This window comes from Sapajus apella, unplaced genomic scaffold (assembly GCF_009761245.1).
Source record: "Sapajus apella isolate SASKATOON/1434 unplaced genomic scaffold, GSC_monkey_1.0 scaffold4, whole genome shotgun sequence".
Taxonomy (NCBI): Eukaryota; Metazoa; Chordata; class Mammalia; order Primates; family Cebidae; genus Sapajus; species Sapajus apella.
Window position 1 is genome coordinate 11,234,490 of NW_022436944.1, and position 21,255 is coordinate 11,255,744.

Genomic DNA, 21,255 nt, shown 5'->3' on the forward strand with positions numbered 1-21,255 from the left:
ACACACCACCACACCCAGATAATTTTTGTATTTTTTTTTTTCAGTAGAGACAGGGTTTCACCATCTTGGTCAGGCTGGTCTTGAACTTCTGATCTTGCAATCTACCCGCCTCAGCTTCCCAAAGTGCTGGGATTATAGGTGTGAGCCACCGCACCTGGCCTGCCCCATTTCTTTTTAATGTCACTATTCACCAGTTGAAAAAAAAGAACAATCAATACTAAAGTGAACACTGGAACATTTGTATTCAACCTTCAAATTATTCAAAGAAAAGCAAGAAAGAATAGTTATATGCATAATTAGTCACAATAGATTGCAAGGCCCTTTGACAAGAAATGATTTATTCTTTCCTTTGTATCTTAGACTTTTCCATAGTATCTGATAGAGCTCAATAAACATTCATAGAACCAAACTGAGAACAAACATTGAACCAAATTAAACAAGGTGATAAATGCTTTGCAAATGGCATAAACAAAGAGAGAGGATGATAAATTCTACTTTACGAGGGAATAGATGCCATGAAGCTCCACAAAGGGAGTGACATCAGGGCCATACCATGAAGAATGCATACTTTTATGCAGATGATTCAGAGCTAGGAATCTTGGATATTGGAAAGCAGGATTCACAGGAAGCTTCAGGAGATGAGACCAACAAGGATGACCAATGCCTGAGCCTTACTCCCAGGGATTTTGGTTCAGTAGCTTCAGTAGACACAAGTGGGGACCCCAAGTGTGTCTTTTTTACAAGTACCCATATGGTGCTGCTGTTGCTTCGAGGGACCACACATTGAGTAGCAAAGCTAGAGCTTAGGCAGAGGACTGGGAACTTCTCTGTTACTAGTATGCACTGTCTCTTTTGCCCATAGAACAATATGTCATTATTTTTGCATGACTGTTTCTTTCAGTGCACTGTAAATTCCTTGAGGTACATGGGACTCTTGTCTACATATTCATATATGCTCCCTAGCATAGTGCTGGGTTACATAGTAGGATTTGAATAAAAAGTTATTGAATTAAGAAATGAATAAATTTAACAAGAGACAAAAAGACTGAAGACATGAAGAAAAAGGAAAAGTCACGGTGTGTTCTCCAAAGGAGAAAAAGTGGCTCAACAGGGTCAAGGTCTAGAGAAGTAAAGAAGACAAGAGACAGGCATTGACCTTGGATTTGGCAACTGAGCTCACCAGTTGTATCTTTTTTATAAAAGGCAGCATCTGTGAGGCAGGGTAGGGGAAGTCAGTCATTTATTATGAATTGCATATGGAAGGGAAGGTTAGGAAAGGACCATGTGAGTGTGGACTGCCAATTCAGAAAGTTCAGAAGAAACAAGAAGGGTTAAAGACAAAATAAGAAAAAAGGGATTGAAGGTGTGAGAGGAAACAGGAGACAGAACAAGGTGCCAAAGGAAGATGTGGAATGTATTCCAGAGCACAAGTGGGGGGACCAATTTTGGAAAGGACTGAGGGCAGAAAGGATGAGCAAAGGTACAGTAGTTTGGGGTGAGGAATGGAGTTGAAGAATTATTGGATCACCTAGAGCACAGGCCCCCAACTGGAGAAATAACTGGGCAGCTTCCACTTCCACTTCCACTGTAGAGAAGGCTACAAGAGAAGGCATTTTCTCGGTGCTGGTCCCAGCAGGCAGGGGAGCGTGGACAACGGCACTAATAGTGACTGAACTCATACCATGTACCAGGCACTATGTAGGTATATCACAGACATCTCATTTATTCCCTACAACAAGCTTTTTATTTTATAAATAGAGAAGCTATAGTTTGGAGAGGTTAATAAGAACAGTGGTGGTACCAAAGGGTGACCTTGTGGGTGAGGTGGCTTTTCACATGCACTTCATCTTCATCAGCCTTTCAACTTCTATGTCCCCCAGTGACCATCAGAGTCATACTACCTTCCCTAAAGCCATCCTACGGTGACAATCTGGGCTTCACACCAGCTAGGTCACTTGCCCAAAGCCAGACAGATCAGGCAAGCAGCAACACAAACCCAGTCTAATTCCAACCAATGAAATCTTTTGACCTCAACACACTAAAGAATCAAGGCTGTAAGGCTGAGGCTTGTGAAGCAAATGAGAATTCCAGAAGACACAGGAGAAAGTATGGGAGAGAGGGCAGTTTGAGGGTGGACTAGACAAGAGAAGGAGAGTAAACAAAATGAGGAGAGAGTGAACTCACATTGTGCTAGGTACTGTGGGTGCTGAGTATGGATCCCAGAACAAAGAGCCCAGGGTTTAGGGAGCACCTACAGCAATGTGGATGGACCCAACCTGTGCCAGGATTCTCCCTGGGAAGAAGTTGTAATGGGGGGATTGCTGAGCCCTGTCTCCTGTCAGCCCTACCTTCATGGTAAAGCATCCTCTCCACTTGTCTCCCTCAGCTCTTTGTGCTCTGTTGTTGCTGCCAGCACCCCTAGAACTAGAGTGCACCCTTGATTTCAAGGGGTCTGTCACCACAGGTGGAACAATACAAAAACCACCTGATTCACCTTCTCTCTCACCTCTTCCTTAATTAGACAGTGGGCAAGGGGGATGGAAGGAAATGTGGAGAAAGAGAAAGGGTTCACTGAGAAGGGAAAGGGAAGTGGCGACAATCAGAAATACCAAGGCTTTCAAGTTAAGCCTAATTCATTTCAGGTGAAATAGGAAGCTAAACAAGGAAGTTCTGACCTTGTGAAATTGGAATTCAAGTAGAGCTTCTATGTCTGCATTAAAGCATTCCTGACGCTCTGTAACATGCAGGTAAACTGAGTGGGCTCTCTAGGGAGGGCAATGTGTGCAAATGCTTCATGCATCTAGACCAGCAGTAAGAAGGAAGCATGTGAAGGACCTGCTCAGGCCATTTATGGTACAATGGGAACTTCCACAATGGCACTAGACTGAGAAGGAAGAGGAGAGGAGCTGAGGAAGGCTTTTTAAGGAAATAACAGTTCATCATTCATCAAGAATGATCAGGAGTTACTCAAGCAAAATAGGGGCAACAAGAATTCCGGGAAGAGCAAATCACATGAGTAAAATCCCAGATGAAAAAGAAAATTTAGCAAGTTAAGAACTTTAAAAAAAATTCATCATAGTTGATGTGTGATACGTAGTGGGGTCTGGACTGGGGGAAGGTGGACCGAATGGTCAAGGAACTGAGTATGGGAAGATGAATAGGAGTCAGGTTGAAAACAAGGGCAAGTGACTATAGGGTTTTAAGGCAGGAAAAAACACCATTGTGACTAAAGCTGAAAAGAGATTGGATGGGCAAGACTGAAGGCACGGAGACTTTTAGGAGGCTGTGGAATAACTGATGTGTGGGATGCCTGGGTCAGTGATCTCAGCTCCATGTCCCCCTGAGAGAGCCCTTCCCTGACGCTTAGCCTGAATTAGGGCCCTGGGACAGTCTCTCACAGAGCCCTACATTTTCCCTACATGGGATTTATTAAAACTTATAATTATTCATTTCTGATGTGATTATGACTTTTATTGAATGTCTCCTTTACTAAACAGTAAATTATTCCATGAAGGCAGGAATCTTGTCAGACTTATTGCTATCCTTATCACCTACAGCTTGCAAATAGGAAGGACTCAACAAGTGTGAATGAGTGAATGAATGGATGAATATAAAGACAAGGGAGTGGACAGATCTGTGGGATTCTTGGGTACTGGACACAATAGGACTTGGTAATTGCTTGGATAATGGCGGCTAGTAAGGGAGAAACAGTTTCTAGTTTGAGTACCCAGGTGGATAGTGATGTCATTTATAGGAAAAGGAGGCACTTGGGGCCAGAAGGGGTGGAGGGAGAGAGAAGCAGGTTTTTGGCAGGGGGTGGATTATGAGTTCAGCTTTGGGGAGATGGTGCTGTGATCAGATTTGGTTTTAATACTGGAAGCTACATTTAACGTCTTCCCTACCCAAAAAATGACACATCAGTAAAGTAAATCAAACACAAACAAAGAAACAAACAAAGCAGAAGTATGGATGGGCAAATCTGTTTCACTTTTATTGTTCAGTTTCCCACAGGTTTCCTTTATAATTATCCACTTTAGCAGACAAAACAATTCATTAAAATTTCAGTATGTGATATATTAACATAGTGTCTTTATTCCACAAAAGAGTCCCATTTTCTGGGATAAATTTCACCTTTACATTCATTTCACCTTTACATTCTTGATTCATAAGAATCAAGAAAATATATTAAGATGAGACTATGATATAAATCATTTTTGCTTTATTAACTTTATCTTATATTTTTGTGATCAAAACTGAAAATTGAAGAAACTGTGAGAACTTTTCTGCTTTCTTATTTTTATTAAACATTTCTAAACTGAATTTTTCCATTTTGAAGGCTTTGATTAAAGTCAACAAAGATCTCCCACATACTTAAATTGTCCTTTAAACTGCAGCTTTCATGGTGATTGGAGGAAGTGTGGCATTCCCAATAAGGAAATAACACATCAAAACTTGATTTATGAATAGTAACACTGAAGCATTATTTTAAACTTCACTTTTCAATAGGAAGGCACAGATCAAAAGAAAAAGAAACTAAAGGCTATGAATATTTTATTATAAATTTTAAATTCTAAACTTGGGAGATTTGCTTGAATACCAGTGAGGGAAATAATCCCAGAATGTGTTGAGTTCAGGTTTAATACAAAAAAGTTTGCTTTCAAAGTTAATTCTGATTTAATTAACTTTTTTCTTTCTTTCCTCCTCCTCCTCTCCTCTCTTTATAGGTAGTTCAGAAGTGTATTCCTTTCCTAATTGGGCATTTGAAGGATTCAACCCATAATGACATCATCCTAAACATCCTTATAGAGATAGCAAGCTACGAGCCGGTGGCTTTGAACAGTTTTCTTCCAATGCTGAAGGAGATTGGTGAGAGATTCCCCTACCTCATTGGACAGATGGCAAGGATTTATGGAGCTGTTGGGCATGTGGATGAAGTAAGTTTGGCTTTTTTCTCTCCATTCCCCTGAACTGCATTGGTACTTAATCCCACCTATTTAATCCATTGGAGCTTTATGACCTACAAATTTGTCCTGGGAATTCTGGGAGTTCCAATTTCTCTTTCAATCCCTTTACATAGACAATGGCCTCTGAGTCAAGTAGCAGGGTTATAGGGAAGATTTAGGAAGTGAGTCTTTTATTGTTGCTGTGTCACCTGAAGAAGGAGGGTTAAAATGAAGAGAGCACTGAGAGATTCAAGACCACTTTGCAGTAACAACAACTAATAAAACAGCTGTATCTGATTTCAGTTTGCAATTTCTCTTAACGCAGGAGACCACCAGTAAGCACAGAATTTTAAAATAAAAACAAATCTATAATTGAGAGCTTTTCCTTTAACCTACTTACATATAAAATAATTGACCATTAGATAAATATAAAATTATTGACCATTAGATAAATATAAAATTGTCCAACTTTTAAAAGAAATTTCATAGTTCATTGAGTTCAATCCCTTGATTCTGCATAAGATAAAATTAAAAAACAGAAAAGTTATGTGACTTACCCAAACTCAGACTGGGTTGGTAACTCAGCTACAATTAGATCTTTGGTATTTTTGGCACCTATTTTTGAATTTTGTCTTAAAATGCATCTTTGTGCTGTTTGATTATATTTCTTCTGAGATTATGGTGAGCCCTTTGAGTCCTGCCTGGTTTCCTCCTGCTTGAGGCTCTGTCTCCTCTAGCTTCCCAGAAGAGGGCGGGAGAATGGAGTTCCCAAGCTTGCACTTGTCAACATGAGGATGGATCTTGAAAGGGGATTTCTTTGGTGCAGATGTACTCTTAGTATAATCCCTTTCTGTCTACCGCAGTTGGGAATGCCTTGCCACAGTCTGCCTCCTGGCAGTGCTTTCCCCTGCCTGTCACCTTTTCTGCCAGAAGAACCCACTGGTATGTGTGAGTGTTATTAGGCTGACTTTGCCTGACAGCTATTTAACTGAATCTGCTGACCTTGCAGATCTTTGCAAGGACCAAAAAAGTTCAACCTCTGAGGTGCGAAGCCCTGGAATCATCACAAATGATTCATTAATGTATAGTAATGCACATTAGCATTGACTAAACTCCCATGGAAAATGTAATCTGTGAAAAACAAAAATAGTAGCCACATGCAATCTAACCACATGCAATTATGTCACTGTCAGTTTGTCTGAACTAAGGTTGTTTCCATCTATTTTTTCACTGCTATAAAGAAATACCTGAGACTGGGTAATTTATAAAGAAAAGAGGTTTAATTGGCTTGCACTTTCAAAGGCTGCAACAGGAAGCATGACACTGGCATCTGCTCAGCTTCTGAGGAGGCCTCAGGAAAACCTACAATCATGGTGGAAGGCAAAGGGGGAGCAGGTACCTCATGGCCAGAGCAGGAGGAAGAGAGGTGGGGAGGTCTACACAAGATCTCATGAACACTCACTCACTCTCATGAGAGCAGCAGCATGGGGGACATTCCGCCCCGTGATCCAGTCACCTCCCATCAGGCCCTACCTCCAACACTGAGGATTACAGTTCAACGTAAGATTTGGATGGCAACACAGATCCAAATCATATCAAAGGCTAACCTGAAAGAGAACAGTTCATTTGGTGACATTTGTGTGACTCTCAGTGCATACCAGGAGAAGGAAAGGTAGATCCAAATAGCCTGATGAATAAATTATTTCAGAATTTATATTTGTTTGCTTTTTTCCCCAAAAGAAACAACTCTTTCTGTTGGTTCTGATTCACCACCTACCCCAGACTCACAGCAGAGAACAATTGTAGATCAGATAATTACCAGGTATATCTAGACATTAGGATTATATGAGGAGCTTTTAAATAATGTCCTTGGGCCCCACAGAATGCCTACTAAGTCATAATCTCCTTAGTATTTAGTAACAGAGAACATATGAAGTGTTTTCTTTCTAGATTTAGAATCAGGCCTTGCCCATCACCCATCCTTGATGGAAGAGCCATCAAGCCATTGTTAATCAATTTGATAATTTTCTAGACTGTTGATATAGCAGCTTAGAGTAGGCTTAGCTAAGAGTAACATAAAAATCCAAAACCACAGTAACTTAAAGATAGATATCTGATTCTCTTACACATAAAGAAGCCTAGAAGGCAATCTCCCTAGAGTGCCATGTTTCAGAGACCCAGGCTCCTTCTACCCTATTGCTCTACCATTCCTGAGCACACCAGAAAGCATATAGCTTCTGTCTCATGGTTCATGATGACACTGTCTCCACTTATCATATCAATCTTTCAGCCAGCAGGAAGGGGGAAGTGGAGAAGGAATCTTCCAGGCCGTCAAACACAACCTTTTGTTTACAACCTATTTGCTAAACAGCATAAAGCTGAATATGACCACATGTAGCTGCAAGGGAGACTGGAATATGTCTCCTGGATTTGGGCAGTGGCCACATGCCGAGTTAAACAGGGGACAAAGGCAGAAAAAGTGATGTTGCTGCTGCAACTGGTCAATTTATTTCACGTCTGTGGATCTGTTTTCTTTCCTCAAAAATTAATGGCTTTATACTGGATTACCTCTCTTATGGGTCTGATATTATTTGATTCCATTATTCCATTTTATTTAGGATCAGTCTAATAAAATCACCTACAAATGTCAGGCAGGCTCCTTTGCTCAGAAATAATGCTCTTTCTTGATTATTTTTAGTGCCTGAAATATTACTGTAAGAGAGTTATTTCAGCTGTAAGGAAGGCTAAAGCTCAGATGTCCCAAAAATAAGTATAGTCATCTAAGCAGCTAGTAACAGCTTAATTTGAGTAAATCTGTTCAACTTTCTAAATAAAACCTTGTGGAACAGTATTTCTAAGGACCAAAAACTATAGGCAAGATATATATGTAGGTATATCTCTACCTAGCCTCTTTCCAAAAAGAAAAAGAAGTTCCTGAGGTACATTGAGACTTGGGCATGAGGGCAAATGCCCAGTATGAGGTCTTGGGTTCCTAAGTGAAAGAAAATGTCAATAAAGAAAGAGAGGCAAACACTACCCTGTAAAAGTCCCACCACTTTGTATGTGGAAAGCTTGGTCTATAGGGAAATAGTAGAACATGGGACTATATGAGGCATGGGGATTTTGGGGGTGCTTATAAGACAGCCACAGGACCCTTGTGAACTCTGGCCCCAGGATCCTCTCCCTTATCCTATTCTGTTCTCGTCTAAAAACTGACTTCATTTGAAATTTTTGTCTTTGACACCAAAGTAGTTCTTTCAGTTATGTGTAGGGGTTCAAACTATCAGATAATTTTATTGCCAGGATATAAAAGATTTTAGAAATATGGAAAAGCCAATTCAACTTTGAGATCCTGCTCTGACTTTTATAATATACAATCTATGACTGATCAGAGCATACTTTTAGACCCCTCCCTTGTTTCCTGGCTTTCAGCAAACCACATGTTTCATCTTTAAGAAGAGCAGAGTCTCCTGAAGGTTTGCAATCCTCAGTCTAGATTTGGTCATTGCATAGAGACAGCCTGGAATCACACAAGTTATTAATTGGCTTATGCCTTACCTTCTGTGCTTGCATGATGCCAGGTATAAGAATTGCAAGGCTGGCTAATGGGAACTGACCGGGTGTGCCTGTCTTTCAAATGAGGGCCCATCTGGGTGAGCAAACTGTTTTCCACAGCTTGATAGCATCATCACAATTTTTCCATCTAGATTGCATTCAGCGGAGAAGAGCTGTATATATACGACAACAACAACAAAAATCCTACCGATTCTTATTTTCTCTACCTCCCAAATTAATGCAGGGATCTTTTTTGTCCAAACATAAATAAAGCCATGTTTAATAGTCATATAGTGCTGGTGCCACTGTGGAGGTCATGAATGACTCACAGACCACTTCCAGGGCAGAGAAATTTGCTTCTGGGAGAACCAATCAACTGTTGCCCTTGAGGTGCACCTTTCAGTAAAGATCTATCCAGTTCTTTATAATTCCAGGATTTACTCAATTTATCTGGTATTCTCAGTTGAAGTAAATTCATAAATAAGAAATAGTATTTGATTAAATGTACCCAAAACACAGCAAAAATACATGGACCATTTCGTCTTTCTCAAATGAGAAGGTTGCAGTGGAAACCTTTCAGACAACAGCAGATATGATATCTTAGTGGCACCTAAGGGTTCATTCCCCAAACATGTATCTAGCAATTCATAAATGCACTTAACACAGTGCCTCATATTAAAAAAAATGCTTATGCTGGGCGTGGTGGACGCCTGTAATCCCAGCACTTTGGGAGGCCGAGGCGGGTGGATCACAAGGTCAAGAGATCGAGACCATCCTGATCAACATGCTGAAACCCCGTCTCTACTAAAAATACAAAAATTAGCTGGGCATGGTGACTCATGCCTGTAATCCCAGCTACTCAGGAGGCAGAGGCAGGAGAATTGCCTGAACCCAGGAGGTGGAGGTTGCAGTGAGCCAAGATGGCGCCATTGCACTCCAGCCTTGGTAACAAGAGCGAAACTCCATCTCAAAAAAAAAAAAAAAATGCTTGATGCATTTCAACTAGCAGCAACAAAATAGCAGCAGCAATATAATAAACAAAACCTGCCTAGCTAGAGAGGCCAACGAGAGAGGGAAAAATACAAGTGTGATCCTACTTCCTTGCACAAAGTCTTCTGTGGTCTCATCCACTCCCTATGGGATACTATGCAAACCTCTTGGCATGGCCCCAACTTCCTTCTGTAGCTTCAGCTCTTATCTGTCCAGTCTACTTCATTCCCCTATGTTCTGACTACTCAGGATTTTATACCCTTCCCTGAACATCTTTACTCTGACATAGAGTAAAGCTTCACAGCTTATTCTACCTGGAGTTTTCACTCCCTTCTCCTACTTATCTTACCTGACCCAGCTCAAATGACGCCTCTTCTGTGAGTTCTTCTCTGTCCCCTTAGGCAAAGTTAGTCACTCCCAGTCTATAATTCCATAGTAATTTGGTGTACCTCAAAAGTGTGATGGTTGTATCTCAGCCATGTCATGTTGTAATTTGCAGGTTTATGTCTTTTTCTCCTCCCTAAGTCTTTCAGCTTTCAGAGTAAATAAATAAAATATTGAGTCCATCTGAATTCACCTTGGCTATAAGATTGAATGAGTACATGAGAGCACCGGTAATTAAGAATTTGAGAGTTGAATTCTCACTTGAACTTTGGTTCCATCAAGTCTCTGTCCATTTATTCTAACTGACATAATTATAACTTAAGAGAGAGGAAGAGGAAATATTAGTGTGGAGAGGGCTGTATACTTCTGAGCTTATACAATCTATCTCTGATATCTAGCAGGTGAAAGATGATAATGAAGTTGGCAGTAGAATATGGAGTCACTATACCATAAACATGTGGTGAGCCATGGCCATCCGTAATGGCTGCTGGTAGGCGACAAAAGTGAAAGATGATACTGAGTAGATTATAAAGAGATTTTCACATATGAGGTCTCAGCAAGCTGCAAATGAGTTGAAGTACAGCTCCAAGAAGGAGCCCTCACCACTGTTGACTGAGAAGTGATCACCACCAAGGAACCGTCTGTGCAAGAATCTATTACATAAATGAGCTTGCTTATGGTGGGGGCAAAGTAACATGTTGACTAAGAGGGTGGGCTCAGAGTCAGCCTGCCTTGATTTCAATCCTGACTCAGCCACTCACCAGCTATGGGCAACTTACATCAGCTCTTTTGACTCATGTTTCCTCATCTGTAAAATGGGAATGTTTTTCACCTCATAGGTTTGTTGTGAGGATTTAATGACTTAACCATGTGGAACAGTATTTAGCAAATAGTAAACATTTGATAAATGTCAGCACTTGATTACTTTACTCAGCTTTGCCGAAGGCTTTCTCATTGCATTTATTTGTATACAGGCTAAAACTTGACCCTAACAGACCGAAATTAGGGAGATGAAAGCTAGAGAAATGGCTTACCTTGCCTCTGCCTCTCCAAGGAAAGCAGCTGAATGGATAGGCATATGTGGGACCAGTCAAAATCAGGAGACAGAATTGGAATGAGGCACCATAGACAACCACGTGTATCACTAAAGCTGGAAAGGAGAACTGGCTACACATTTTTTTCTTTTTTAAGAAATAACTGGTGTATGTAGATTTTTCTTCCTCAGGGTGGAATGTATATCTGTTTTACATTGACATCACAGACCACCATTCCTGGGAGAAATGAGGATAACAAAAATAATAGCTTCATTTTATAAAACTTCATAAATTAAAATAGGCCTTGTTTTCTTGGGCCACTGGAAGTACACTGCTTTCCATAAAGGGTAGGTCGTCCCCATGCCCCCACCTATTTAAACAGCTCAAATAAGTTTGCAGCCATTTTTATAAAACTCTTATGAACTAAATCTGCAGTGGTTTAAGTTAAGCCCAAACTAAGCTGATGTTTTTTGTCCATGGAGGACTGAAATAGAATGTTTGTTTCCACTTTAGAGGGTTTTACTTTTTCATTTTTTCTTCCCTAATTAGACTCTCTTAGCCATGCAAGTGGTCTCAGCCCACTTGTTAGGTATTATCGCTATTATAGCCTTCTTTCCTAACATGGGTCAACTTGGAAAAGAGAATGCTTTAGGAATGACATTGTTTCTTGAGAGGCCAACTTGAATTCATGCATCTTTCCATCTATTTAAGTCTCAAATAAGTGGACTGAAACAAATTTTAGTTTAATAGTCATCTTCACTTTAGGAACTGGTCATATTAGAAAGCCCATACCACTATGTAGCATGCACTCCATTACCATGCCCCTCCTCTGTGCCAGACCTACAAGGCAGCAGACCTAGTGGTGGAAACAGAGACGAGGTGCTTCAAATTTTTTTTTACAGATAATCTGATAGCACATGGAAAGATTCTATGGCCACTTGTTTTTCCTTCACTGCAGACCAATAGCCCACATCTATGAAGAATCAAATGGCATGTCCCTGAGTGCAGCTGCTGCCATCGTGTGTGTTAAATCCTGTGCCCTCTGCCTTGTTTTTCTAACTAGCTGGAATATGCTGGCTAAGCATCAGAGCGTGTTCATTACATCCTCTCTGGGCTTAGAGTCATGGACACTTTTCAAGTAAAGAAGTGACACACATCTTGCCCAGGTTGCGTTTCTGTGACATCCGGCATGCCTACAAAAACACTTTCAGGAGGAAAAGGAAAAGAATGACAAAGGCAGCTGAGAACCACATTACTGTCCTCATCCTGGCTGTTGAATAACATCCTGAGAAATGGGAGCTGGGTGGATGATTTACACCTTTAAATTACAAATCAAGGCTAAAAAAAAAATCTGGGGCCATTCTACAAGAGGAAGGACCTGTGACTTAAAAGCACAATTTCCCCAAGGATGATCGACTTAGTTAAAACTTTGGTAGGTTCAGTGACATTGGGGATATACTTTCTTAGGCCTTGGTAGGAGCCAGAGGCTGCGACTTAATATTGCAAAATGGTCATGGATTGGGGAAGGATTTTTTCCAAAATGAAAATTTATTTTTGTTTGTATTGTTTAAAAGGGTACATGTTAACTGTAAATAATATTAACAATAAACCTCTTACAAAGTATAAGGAAAACAAAGGCAGACTTTTAGTACATACAAAATATACTTTCAAATAAGAGTACTGATACTCTCTCCCTCAGTGATACAGGGCAGAGCTGCTGATTCTTTCCAAATATAAGGTCCAATACTGGTGATGAAGACACAGAGGAGAGAAAGACATGGTCCCTGCCCTAGAGGAGCTCACAATTTGGGATGAAGAAGATGTAAAAACAGAAATTGGAATTAAATTTGTTACTTGCTGTTAATGAATTTTGAACTGGACCAGGAAGGAAGGAACTAACCCCATGTGGGGGAGTTTTAGAGGAGCATTATAAGTTTGGCTTGTAAGATGATAGGGTTATGTCAGGGGAAGAGGAGGAAGGTATCCATGGGAAGTCATCACATTCAGTGGCAATCAGCCAGGAAAAGGTCTTGAGTCTTCTAGAAATTGTGAAGGACTTCAAGTGCTTGGAGCATAGGATGAATAATGGAGGGGAGGGAGAGAGATGAAGCTGGACAGTGGGCTAGGTCAGATTATGAAAACTCCTTATTGATTTGCAGATAGTTCCTGTTTTCTACCTTCTCTTGGCTGATTCTAGGAACAATATTTTATTTCCCTTCATAGGACAGATAAGTAAATGTAATCCTATGTACCCTAGAGTTCCTAAGAAACTAAAGAGCTGGCGAAAGGACAAACAGTCCCAAAATACTTGTAAATTTAGAGTAGTAAGTGATGGTTACAAAGGTTACATGTTGCAAAAATTTTTAACAATGTCTTGTAATTATCAGCTGTAATTTGGGCCAACTGACCAAATCCACAGAGGACCTGCAGCTCCCTGTGAGCTGGACAGCTTCGCAAGTCCCATGACATGGCTGCACGTAGAAGGGATGTCTGCATGACCAGGATCAAACCCCAGAAGTAGGCAGTCTGGTCCCCAGAGATTTTATCTTTCTCTTTCCAGAGGAGGACCATCTGACTTTCTTACACTGGTGTCTTGGAGGGAAGTAGGTGCTGCCTCAAGAAAGGCAGGAAGCCACCACTTAGTAAGTGCCCTTTCTAGCCATGAGCCTAGGAAGTGAACAAACCTCAGATTCACCAGAAAGGACAACTGGGCATTGGCAGCAGATTGGTTGAGGAGGACAAAGCAGCTGCTAATTCCAGTTCAAATCCTGATGCTCTTTTAAGATGATAGCAGGTCCTCACCCTGCCTGTAGCTCTCAGACCAAAATCACTTAATTTCTAACTACTTCCAATGGTTAGTATTTGAATTTCTTTGCCTATGGCTTCCCCAACTTCACAAACCATTCTGCTAACACACATGGTGTATGCATATGTGAGGAATGAATACTGTCTCACGGCATTCCACAACCAGTGATGGGAGTTGGTGTATTGTCAACTCCCATAACTCCTTTACCCCTCAAATGAAATAAACTCCCCCTAGAATTTTCCAGACTACTTTTTGAGCTGTTTGCCTTCTCTTTCTCACTCTTCTATTCCCCTATTGGTTTCCTGAAGTTTCCAAATAAATGATTTGCACTTAAATCATCTCAGGGTCTGCCCATTTCTGGGAAGCCCAATCCAAGACAAAGACATTTCTAGAACTTCCGTAAGCCACTGCAATCTGCCCTGCTCTGAATATACATTTGAGAATGTACATCTATAACACAGAGTTTAGCATCTGATTGTTTTCCAGTTGCATTTTCTTTTTGTTTATTTGGTGCGTGAATACATACACTCCCAACCCACTATAAGCACTCTGAAGGAAGGAACCATACCTTACCCCTCCTCATGACCCTGGCACAACCCTTCCAAGTAATTAGCTCATAGCAAGTGGTTCACAGGTACTTGCCAACTAACTGTTCCATAGAGACTGGGACTTGACTGACCATCAGTATCTTTTACTAGTAGATGGCATCTGATGACATGACAGGTTGGGTTTGAGGAGACCAGGAAAACTATAGACATTGGGTTCCAGTCAACAGTTGTGGCTACTGGTTTTTCAGGATCTGCCAGTCTCCATCCCATGTGGTCCCCAAAGTGCTCAGACAAGCAGTATTGAGTGTCACTCAGGAACTTGAATCAGAATCCATAATTTAACAAGATGTCCAAGTGGCGTGTATGCACATGAAAGTAGAAGTAGTACTGTTCCTGAGGATCCAGGCCCTACAGGATTTATCTGCTATAGAACCTGGAGGAGTCTAGACATGCCCACACATATATATACATGCTTGATGCATATATGTTTCCAGACATACACACAGCTATACCCACACAGTTTTCTTTGTGAGACCCACTTGTTTTTATGTAAATAATCAATAACCTTTTACAGTCATAATCTTTGATAATGTCTGTATATACATGAAGTCAGGAAATATCATGCATTATTGACAATACAGTTTATGAACATTTATCCAATACCTGCTGTATGCAAGGCAGTATAAGGAGTGCAATGTTAAATAAAATTCAATCCCTCTGCTATAAAAAAGGACTTTTTTATTCACTTAGAAATGATCCTTTACTCACTTGAGCCCAGGAATTCAAGGCAGTGAGCTATGATTGTGCCTCTACACTCCAGTGTGGCAACAAAGCAAGACGCCCTCTCTTAAAAAATAAAAGAAAATGATTCTTTCCTAGGCAAAAACTGTGATGCATTGACATTTTTGTGTAATATTATTAGAATTACTCACTTCATTCCCACTCCTGTATAAAGATAGAGAGTGTTCTGAATTAATGGTTCACACAGAATATCACAGGAGATATGTACAAGTCTTTTCTATTGTTTAAGTTCTTGTTTTTATTTTTTTAATGTTATTTGATTTTTTTGTAGTTCAAGCAGGATCTGAAAGCCTTCCCAGAACTCCCTGCAGTATTTGACACAGAGGTATTATCACTATGATGTAAAATTGTGTAACAGTTGTACTGTCAAAATACATGAAGAGAGTACTTGAAAGTAGATGAATTTTGTTGCAAAGCCATGACTAACTATAATGTTTTGGAATTATACTAACATTTTAGCTTTCTTCATTATTTATCACAAAAGTTAAGCCTGTATTTATTTTATAGTGAGTAGGACTTAGGAACTTAGTACTGGTTTACATGAACTGAGCTTAAGCCCTCTAAGAAAATATACATCTAACAGTTGACTTAACAGCAATACACTATCACACTAAAATATTCATAGGTATAGATCATAATATTAACCAAAATGGTTGCTGTTATCTATGAGTATTCATGTAGATGACATGTAATAAATTACAGAGAGGGTATCTTGACATCAGTTTATTTCTTGCTAAGTAATAAAGTAAATGAAGAAATATTTGTTGTTTTTTAAGATTGAAAATATGAGATAAACAGAAAATAAATGTTTCCAGAACTGTTGATGAATAAATGAAAGTGGTCTGGGTAATGCTTCCCAAACTTCAGTGCAGTATAATCCCACTGAGGTCTAAACATCTAACAATTCACTCAGAAAAGTAGAAAGTAAACCTTTCTAACCATCTTGCTTCATTGAAATCTTTATTTACTATGTGTGGTTGATTTTTTAAATCCCTGGTTTAGACCAAACTCCTGCTTCCATTTACATTCTCTCCAGCTCTTTCTTCTGCTGCTTTCTGCTTTAAGAAGGCAAACTTCCTTCAGCTGTAGGCAGCATTCTCCCACCATGAGCTATGAGAGTTCCTATTTCCTTCAAATCTTCCTTTCTTCATCCAGAACAGTTTCCAGAGCCTACCTTCTCCATGACAGCTACACATTTCTAAAGCACTGTTTGGCTTTCTTAACTAGTAAATACAAAATAAAGGTGGGGAGTAAGAGAGTGATAGAGGGGCAACAGCAAAAGTTACAAATGTTCCCTGAAGAAAACAATTCTACCTTCCTTCATCTTAAGAAGTGAGAATGACCTCAAAGGCAAGATGCGTGGATCTTAGCATCTCATACAATATACATAATAGGCACTATAGATACAATGAGGTGACTCTTCTGTTCTTCTATTGAAAAATGTCAAGATTAAACCAAATGTATTAAGATCTCAACACAACCCTATCTAAAAGTCCTAAACTGTTTTATTCTATTTCCACCATTTACATAAAGGGGAACTCACAAATGAATGGAAAGGAATTTGGAAACTGATGGTTTTCTCCAGGTAAGCATATTTCAGACTTTTTCTTTTGCAGACATCCTAGCCAGAGGTATCTTCACACCCCATTCTATTAACTGAAATTTGCTTCCATTCATTTGTTCACTCATTCATTTTCTGCTTGCTTCTAGAAAGCAATTAAGGCAGTTCACAAGAGAATCACAGTTGCTATGAAACAACAATAACAAAAAAAATTAACTCCAGGAAAAATCCTGGAACTATAAAAGGGAGTCGGTAAGGTACCAGAGAAATTATTAATATATCAAACTTTCCTTAGGTAAGGAAATCACTAATCCAAGGCAAGGTTTACACTTTGGCAAAATGCATTTCTTCCATTTCATTCTTCCTTATAAGTAATGAAATAATACCCAAATCTTTCTGTCTAGCCTGTATTTTGTGTGCAACATCTCAACTACCATGAATAAAAACATCTTGGCTATTTGTTTTAGAAATAAGTAGGTGCAAAGAGAAATAGGCACCTTGCATCTAATTGTGTAATGAGTAAATTATGGAAAGTTTAATTGTAGCTGATGTATAGTTTGACTGAGTTAAATTTTACCATATTGTTCCTTTTTCTAATGAGCTAAAAGCATGTACTTTCTTACTAGCAAGAAGTTCTAATACAATCAGTCTCTCTTTCTTTTTCTTTTTATTTCTCTTACTTTTCTTTCTTTTTGAACCCATAATAGGCATCATTCCTCAAAATGATTTCCATTATTGGGCTAGAAGGCCTGTGGTTACTTTTTTCTTTCAGAGACTGAACCTCATTTACTAAACAGATATTGTGTAATTAAAGATGGGCTGCTTCTTTGAGTTCTCTAGAAAGGTTTCAATTCTAAAGTCCCCAGTGGTCTTTCAAAAAGTTTGTTTAACTGAAGCAAAAGAAATAGTGTAGCCATTGTTTAGGATAATCAATGAGTACAGGAGGGGACTATGGCATGGTGGGAGAAGAAAATCTGGCTCAGTATAATTCATTCTGGGTCCCTTGAGCCCACACATGAGTTCTACTTTTAAGAGGCTAAGGCCCAAGATCCTAGTTTTTAGGGAGTAAATTCTAACTATAGAACCTCTAAATCTTTTATTAATTCATAAAATAATACTGTTTGAAGCTAAAATTAGATATACTTCCATAAGCTATAAGATTTTGTGATTATTTCAGGGCTAATGCAACAAAAAATGCTGGAAAAACAAACTCAGCACTAATAGAGAGGGATTTGTTTTTTTTTTTTTTTTAATTGTACTTTAGGTTCTGGGGTACATGTGCAAATCATGCAGGATTGTTGCATAGGTACACACATGGCAATGTGGTTTGCTGCCTCCATCCCCCCGTCACCTACATCTGGCATTTGTCCCCATGTTATCCCTCCCTGACCTCCCCACCCCACCTCTGATGTCCCTCCCTTGGCCCCCCTAAACAGGCCCCAGTGTGCCTTTAGTTTCAATTTTGTCGAAGGCCTTCTCTGTATCTATTTAGATAATCATGTGGTTTTTGTCTTTGGTTTTTAAATACAGACATAGTCACATTGAATGCTATTTGGGGAAAAATAATTTGAAATTGGAAAAATTTGACAGCAGACTGTGTAAAGTTTTCTGCCCTTTGAAAAATTCAAACTAAAGACATCATTTATTGTCTTAAATAGCATAGCATAAAGTTAAGCCACCTCTCACATCCTCTGATTTCTATTTTAAATCCTAAGTCAATTTCATTCAAACATCTTTTTGAGAAAGATATACAACGTTCCACACTTAACTAAATCTTAGCCATAATTGTTTTATAATTACAAAATTATACCTTCCTTTTTTTCCTCAAGGGTGGGGTTTGTTTTAGCATTCTGTGCCAAATGCATAGATCTGAACTAAATCCAACTTACCCTTTATTTTTAGCATGCTGCAAAATTTGAGGTTCATATAAAACAAAGAGTACATCTGTTTTCATCAGCTGTTTCTTAAGTATTACTGGGATTTATTTTTAAAAATTGTTTTGCCCAGGCAGCTTTGTTTTACTAAGTGTGATTTATTACTCTCCCATGAGCCCACAAAAAATCTGTGTTCCTGAATCAAATATAATAAAGAATGAAAACATATTTCCTTTACAATTGACTAAGTAATCATTTAAAATAGATAAATGTGTTCAAATTCTAATAGAGGATTTTCTTAATCAATGGGTAGAAAAATATATTCAATTACCCCAAGCTCATATACAGAAAAATTTAAACATGATCAAAAGATAAAAGAAAGAATTGAAGAAAGTGACTTTTTTGTAATGCTATTCTAAAAATCAGCTATCAGTTGAAGAATTATCTACCTAAGAGAGATATCAATAATGTTTTTATTTATTCATTTTCTGCTTTGTTCCACAAAAAATTATTTCAGGCAGCTTGTCTCTTGATGTTCTGTTAAAATATTATTGACTCTTAGCTTTTGAATATGATTAACATTTAATGTTTACTTTCTTAGCAAGCATTTTACATGTATTTTATGCTAATATTTTAAGGCTAGAAGAGCATAGTCTTGTCTGGGTGGCATATGTTTAAAGGATGAAATTTATTAATTGTAAAATTATCTTGGAATTTAAAGATTACTAGATAGTAATTTTGACCTTTACTGGCTTCCCTACTTCAATAACAGCAACTTTTTTGCAGAATTGAAACGACTGTAATATTTTTACTTCAGAAATAGGAAAAGATTGAGGAATAATTACAAAGAGAAAATGATATTGCTATCTAGATATCTAAAATGAGCTAAAATTGGGCTCAGGTCACAAAGAAAATATTAAGTTGTATAATGTTTTGATGTAATCATGCAACTGCTTTTAAAGGAGAAATTGGCTTTCTTGGTGAAATGTTGAACATATTTCACTTCTAGGTAAACTTTTTTGCAGTTACCAAAACACTGGCTCACATTTGCTTACACTGAGCTGGTTCTGGGGTCTTGGACGTTTCGAGAACCTCCCAACCATGATCAATTCTCAAGATAAATTAACTGGGAAAAATTAAAAGGCTATATTACTTCAAAAATGGCTTGTTTTCATTTTTGTGATAATTCAAACATTTCTGCATTCACATTTAAGATCTTTGATACTCAAGTAATAATAACTAATGTTGATTTAACATATCTGTATGCCAGGCATTTTTTTAACTCACTTTTTTTCAACTCACTGAATTCTCACAACCTATGGTCAATATGAGGTATCAATTTGACTGGATTGAGGGATGCCTAGATATCTGGTGAAGTATTGGTTTTGGGTGTGTTACTCTGGCACAACTGTTAAGTGACTTGAAAGGCAGCTAGTTTTGAGTGAGGCCCAGACCAGGAGAAGTCTCTGCAACAGGTCAAAGCTACTGTACAAGCTGCTCTACCTCTTGGGCCATATGACCCTGCAGATCTAATGGTGCTTGAGGTATCAGTGGCACATAGGGATGCTGTCTGGAGCCTTTGGCATTTCCTCTCAAGTGAATCATAGTGAAGGCCTTCAGGATTCTAGATCAAGGTCCTACCATCTTCTGCAGATAACTCCTTTTGAGAGACAGCTTTGGCCTGCTATTGGGCCTTAGTAGAAACTGAATATTTGACTACGGGTCACCAAGTTTCTACGTGATCTGAACTGCCTATCATGAACTGGGTGCTTTCTGACCCAACAAGATATAAAATTGGGCATGCACTGCAGCATTCCATCATCAAACAGAAGTGGTATATACATGATCAGGCTTTGAGTAAGTCCTGAAAACACAAGTAAGTTACATGAAGGTACTCCTGCTACCCTGTCTTCTGTCTCCTCGTCTCTATGTATGGCCTCATGGGGAGTTTCCTGTCATTAGTTGACAGAGGAAGAGACTAGGGCATGGTTTACAGATGGCTTTGCATGATATGAAGCACCAACAAAAAGTAAACCGTTGCCGCACTATAGAACCTCTCTCTGGGACATCCTTGAAGGACAGTGGTAAAGGAAAATCTTCCCAGTGGGGATAACTTCAAGCAATGCATATGGCTGTGCACTTTTTTTAGAAGGAGATGTGGCCAGACATGCTGTTATATACTGATACATGGGTTGTGGCCAGTGGTTTGGCTGGATGGTCAGGAACTTGGAAGGAATACGATTAGAGAATTGGTGACACAGAACAATAGACAAGCAGAGAGCCAAATCATGAATAAAGTCCCATTCACAATTGTCACAAACAGAAACAAACACCTAGGAATATGGTTAACAAGGGAAGTGAAGGATCTCTTCAAGGAGATCTCTCATCTCTGCACAAGGAATCAGAGAAAACACAAACAAATGAAAAAACATTCCATGCTCAAGGATAGGAAGAATCAATATCATGAAAATGACCACACCGCCCAAAGTAATTTATAGATTCAATGCTATTCCCACTAAACCATTAACATTCTTCACAAAATTAGAAAACCTTTTAAAAATTCATATGGAACCAAAACAGAGTCCATATAGCCAAGACAATCCTAAGCAAAAAGAATAAAGCTAGAGGAATCACACTCTCCAACTTTAAACTGTACCGCAAGACTACAGTAACCAAAACAGCATGGCCCTGGTACAAAAACAGACACATAGACCAATGGAACAAAATAGAGATCTCAGAAATAAGACCGCACATCTACA

At 39.0% G+C, this 21,255-nt stretch overlaps 1 protein-coding gene across 9 annotated transcripts in view; it reads left to right on the forward strand.

The window, feature by feature from the left end:
* VEPH1 (ventricular zone expressed PH domain containing 1) overlaps window positions 1-21,255 on the forward strand; it is a 227,372-nt gene that overhangs the window by 73,814 nt on the left and 132,303 nt on the right. For 5 of the 9 annotated variants that reach the window (XM_032262452.1, XM_032262461.1, XM_032262468.1 and 2 more), the window contains one exon: window positions 4,725-4,934. In XM_032262452.1, coding sequence (XP_032118343.1) covers window positions 4,725-4,934 — 210 coding nt within the window. The other 4 variants (XR_004264083.1, XM_032262476.1, XM_032262483.1 and 1 more) reach the window with 4 other exon arrangements.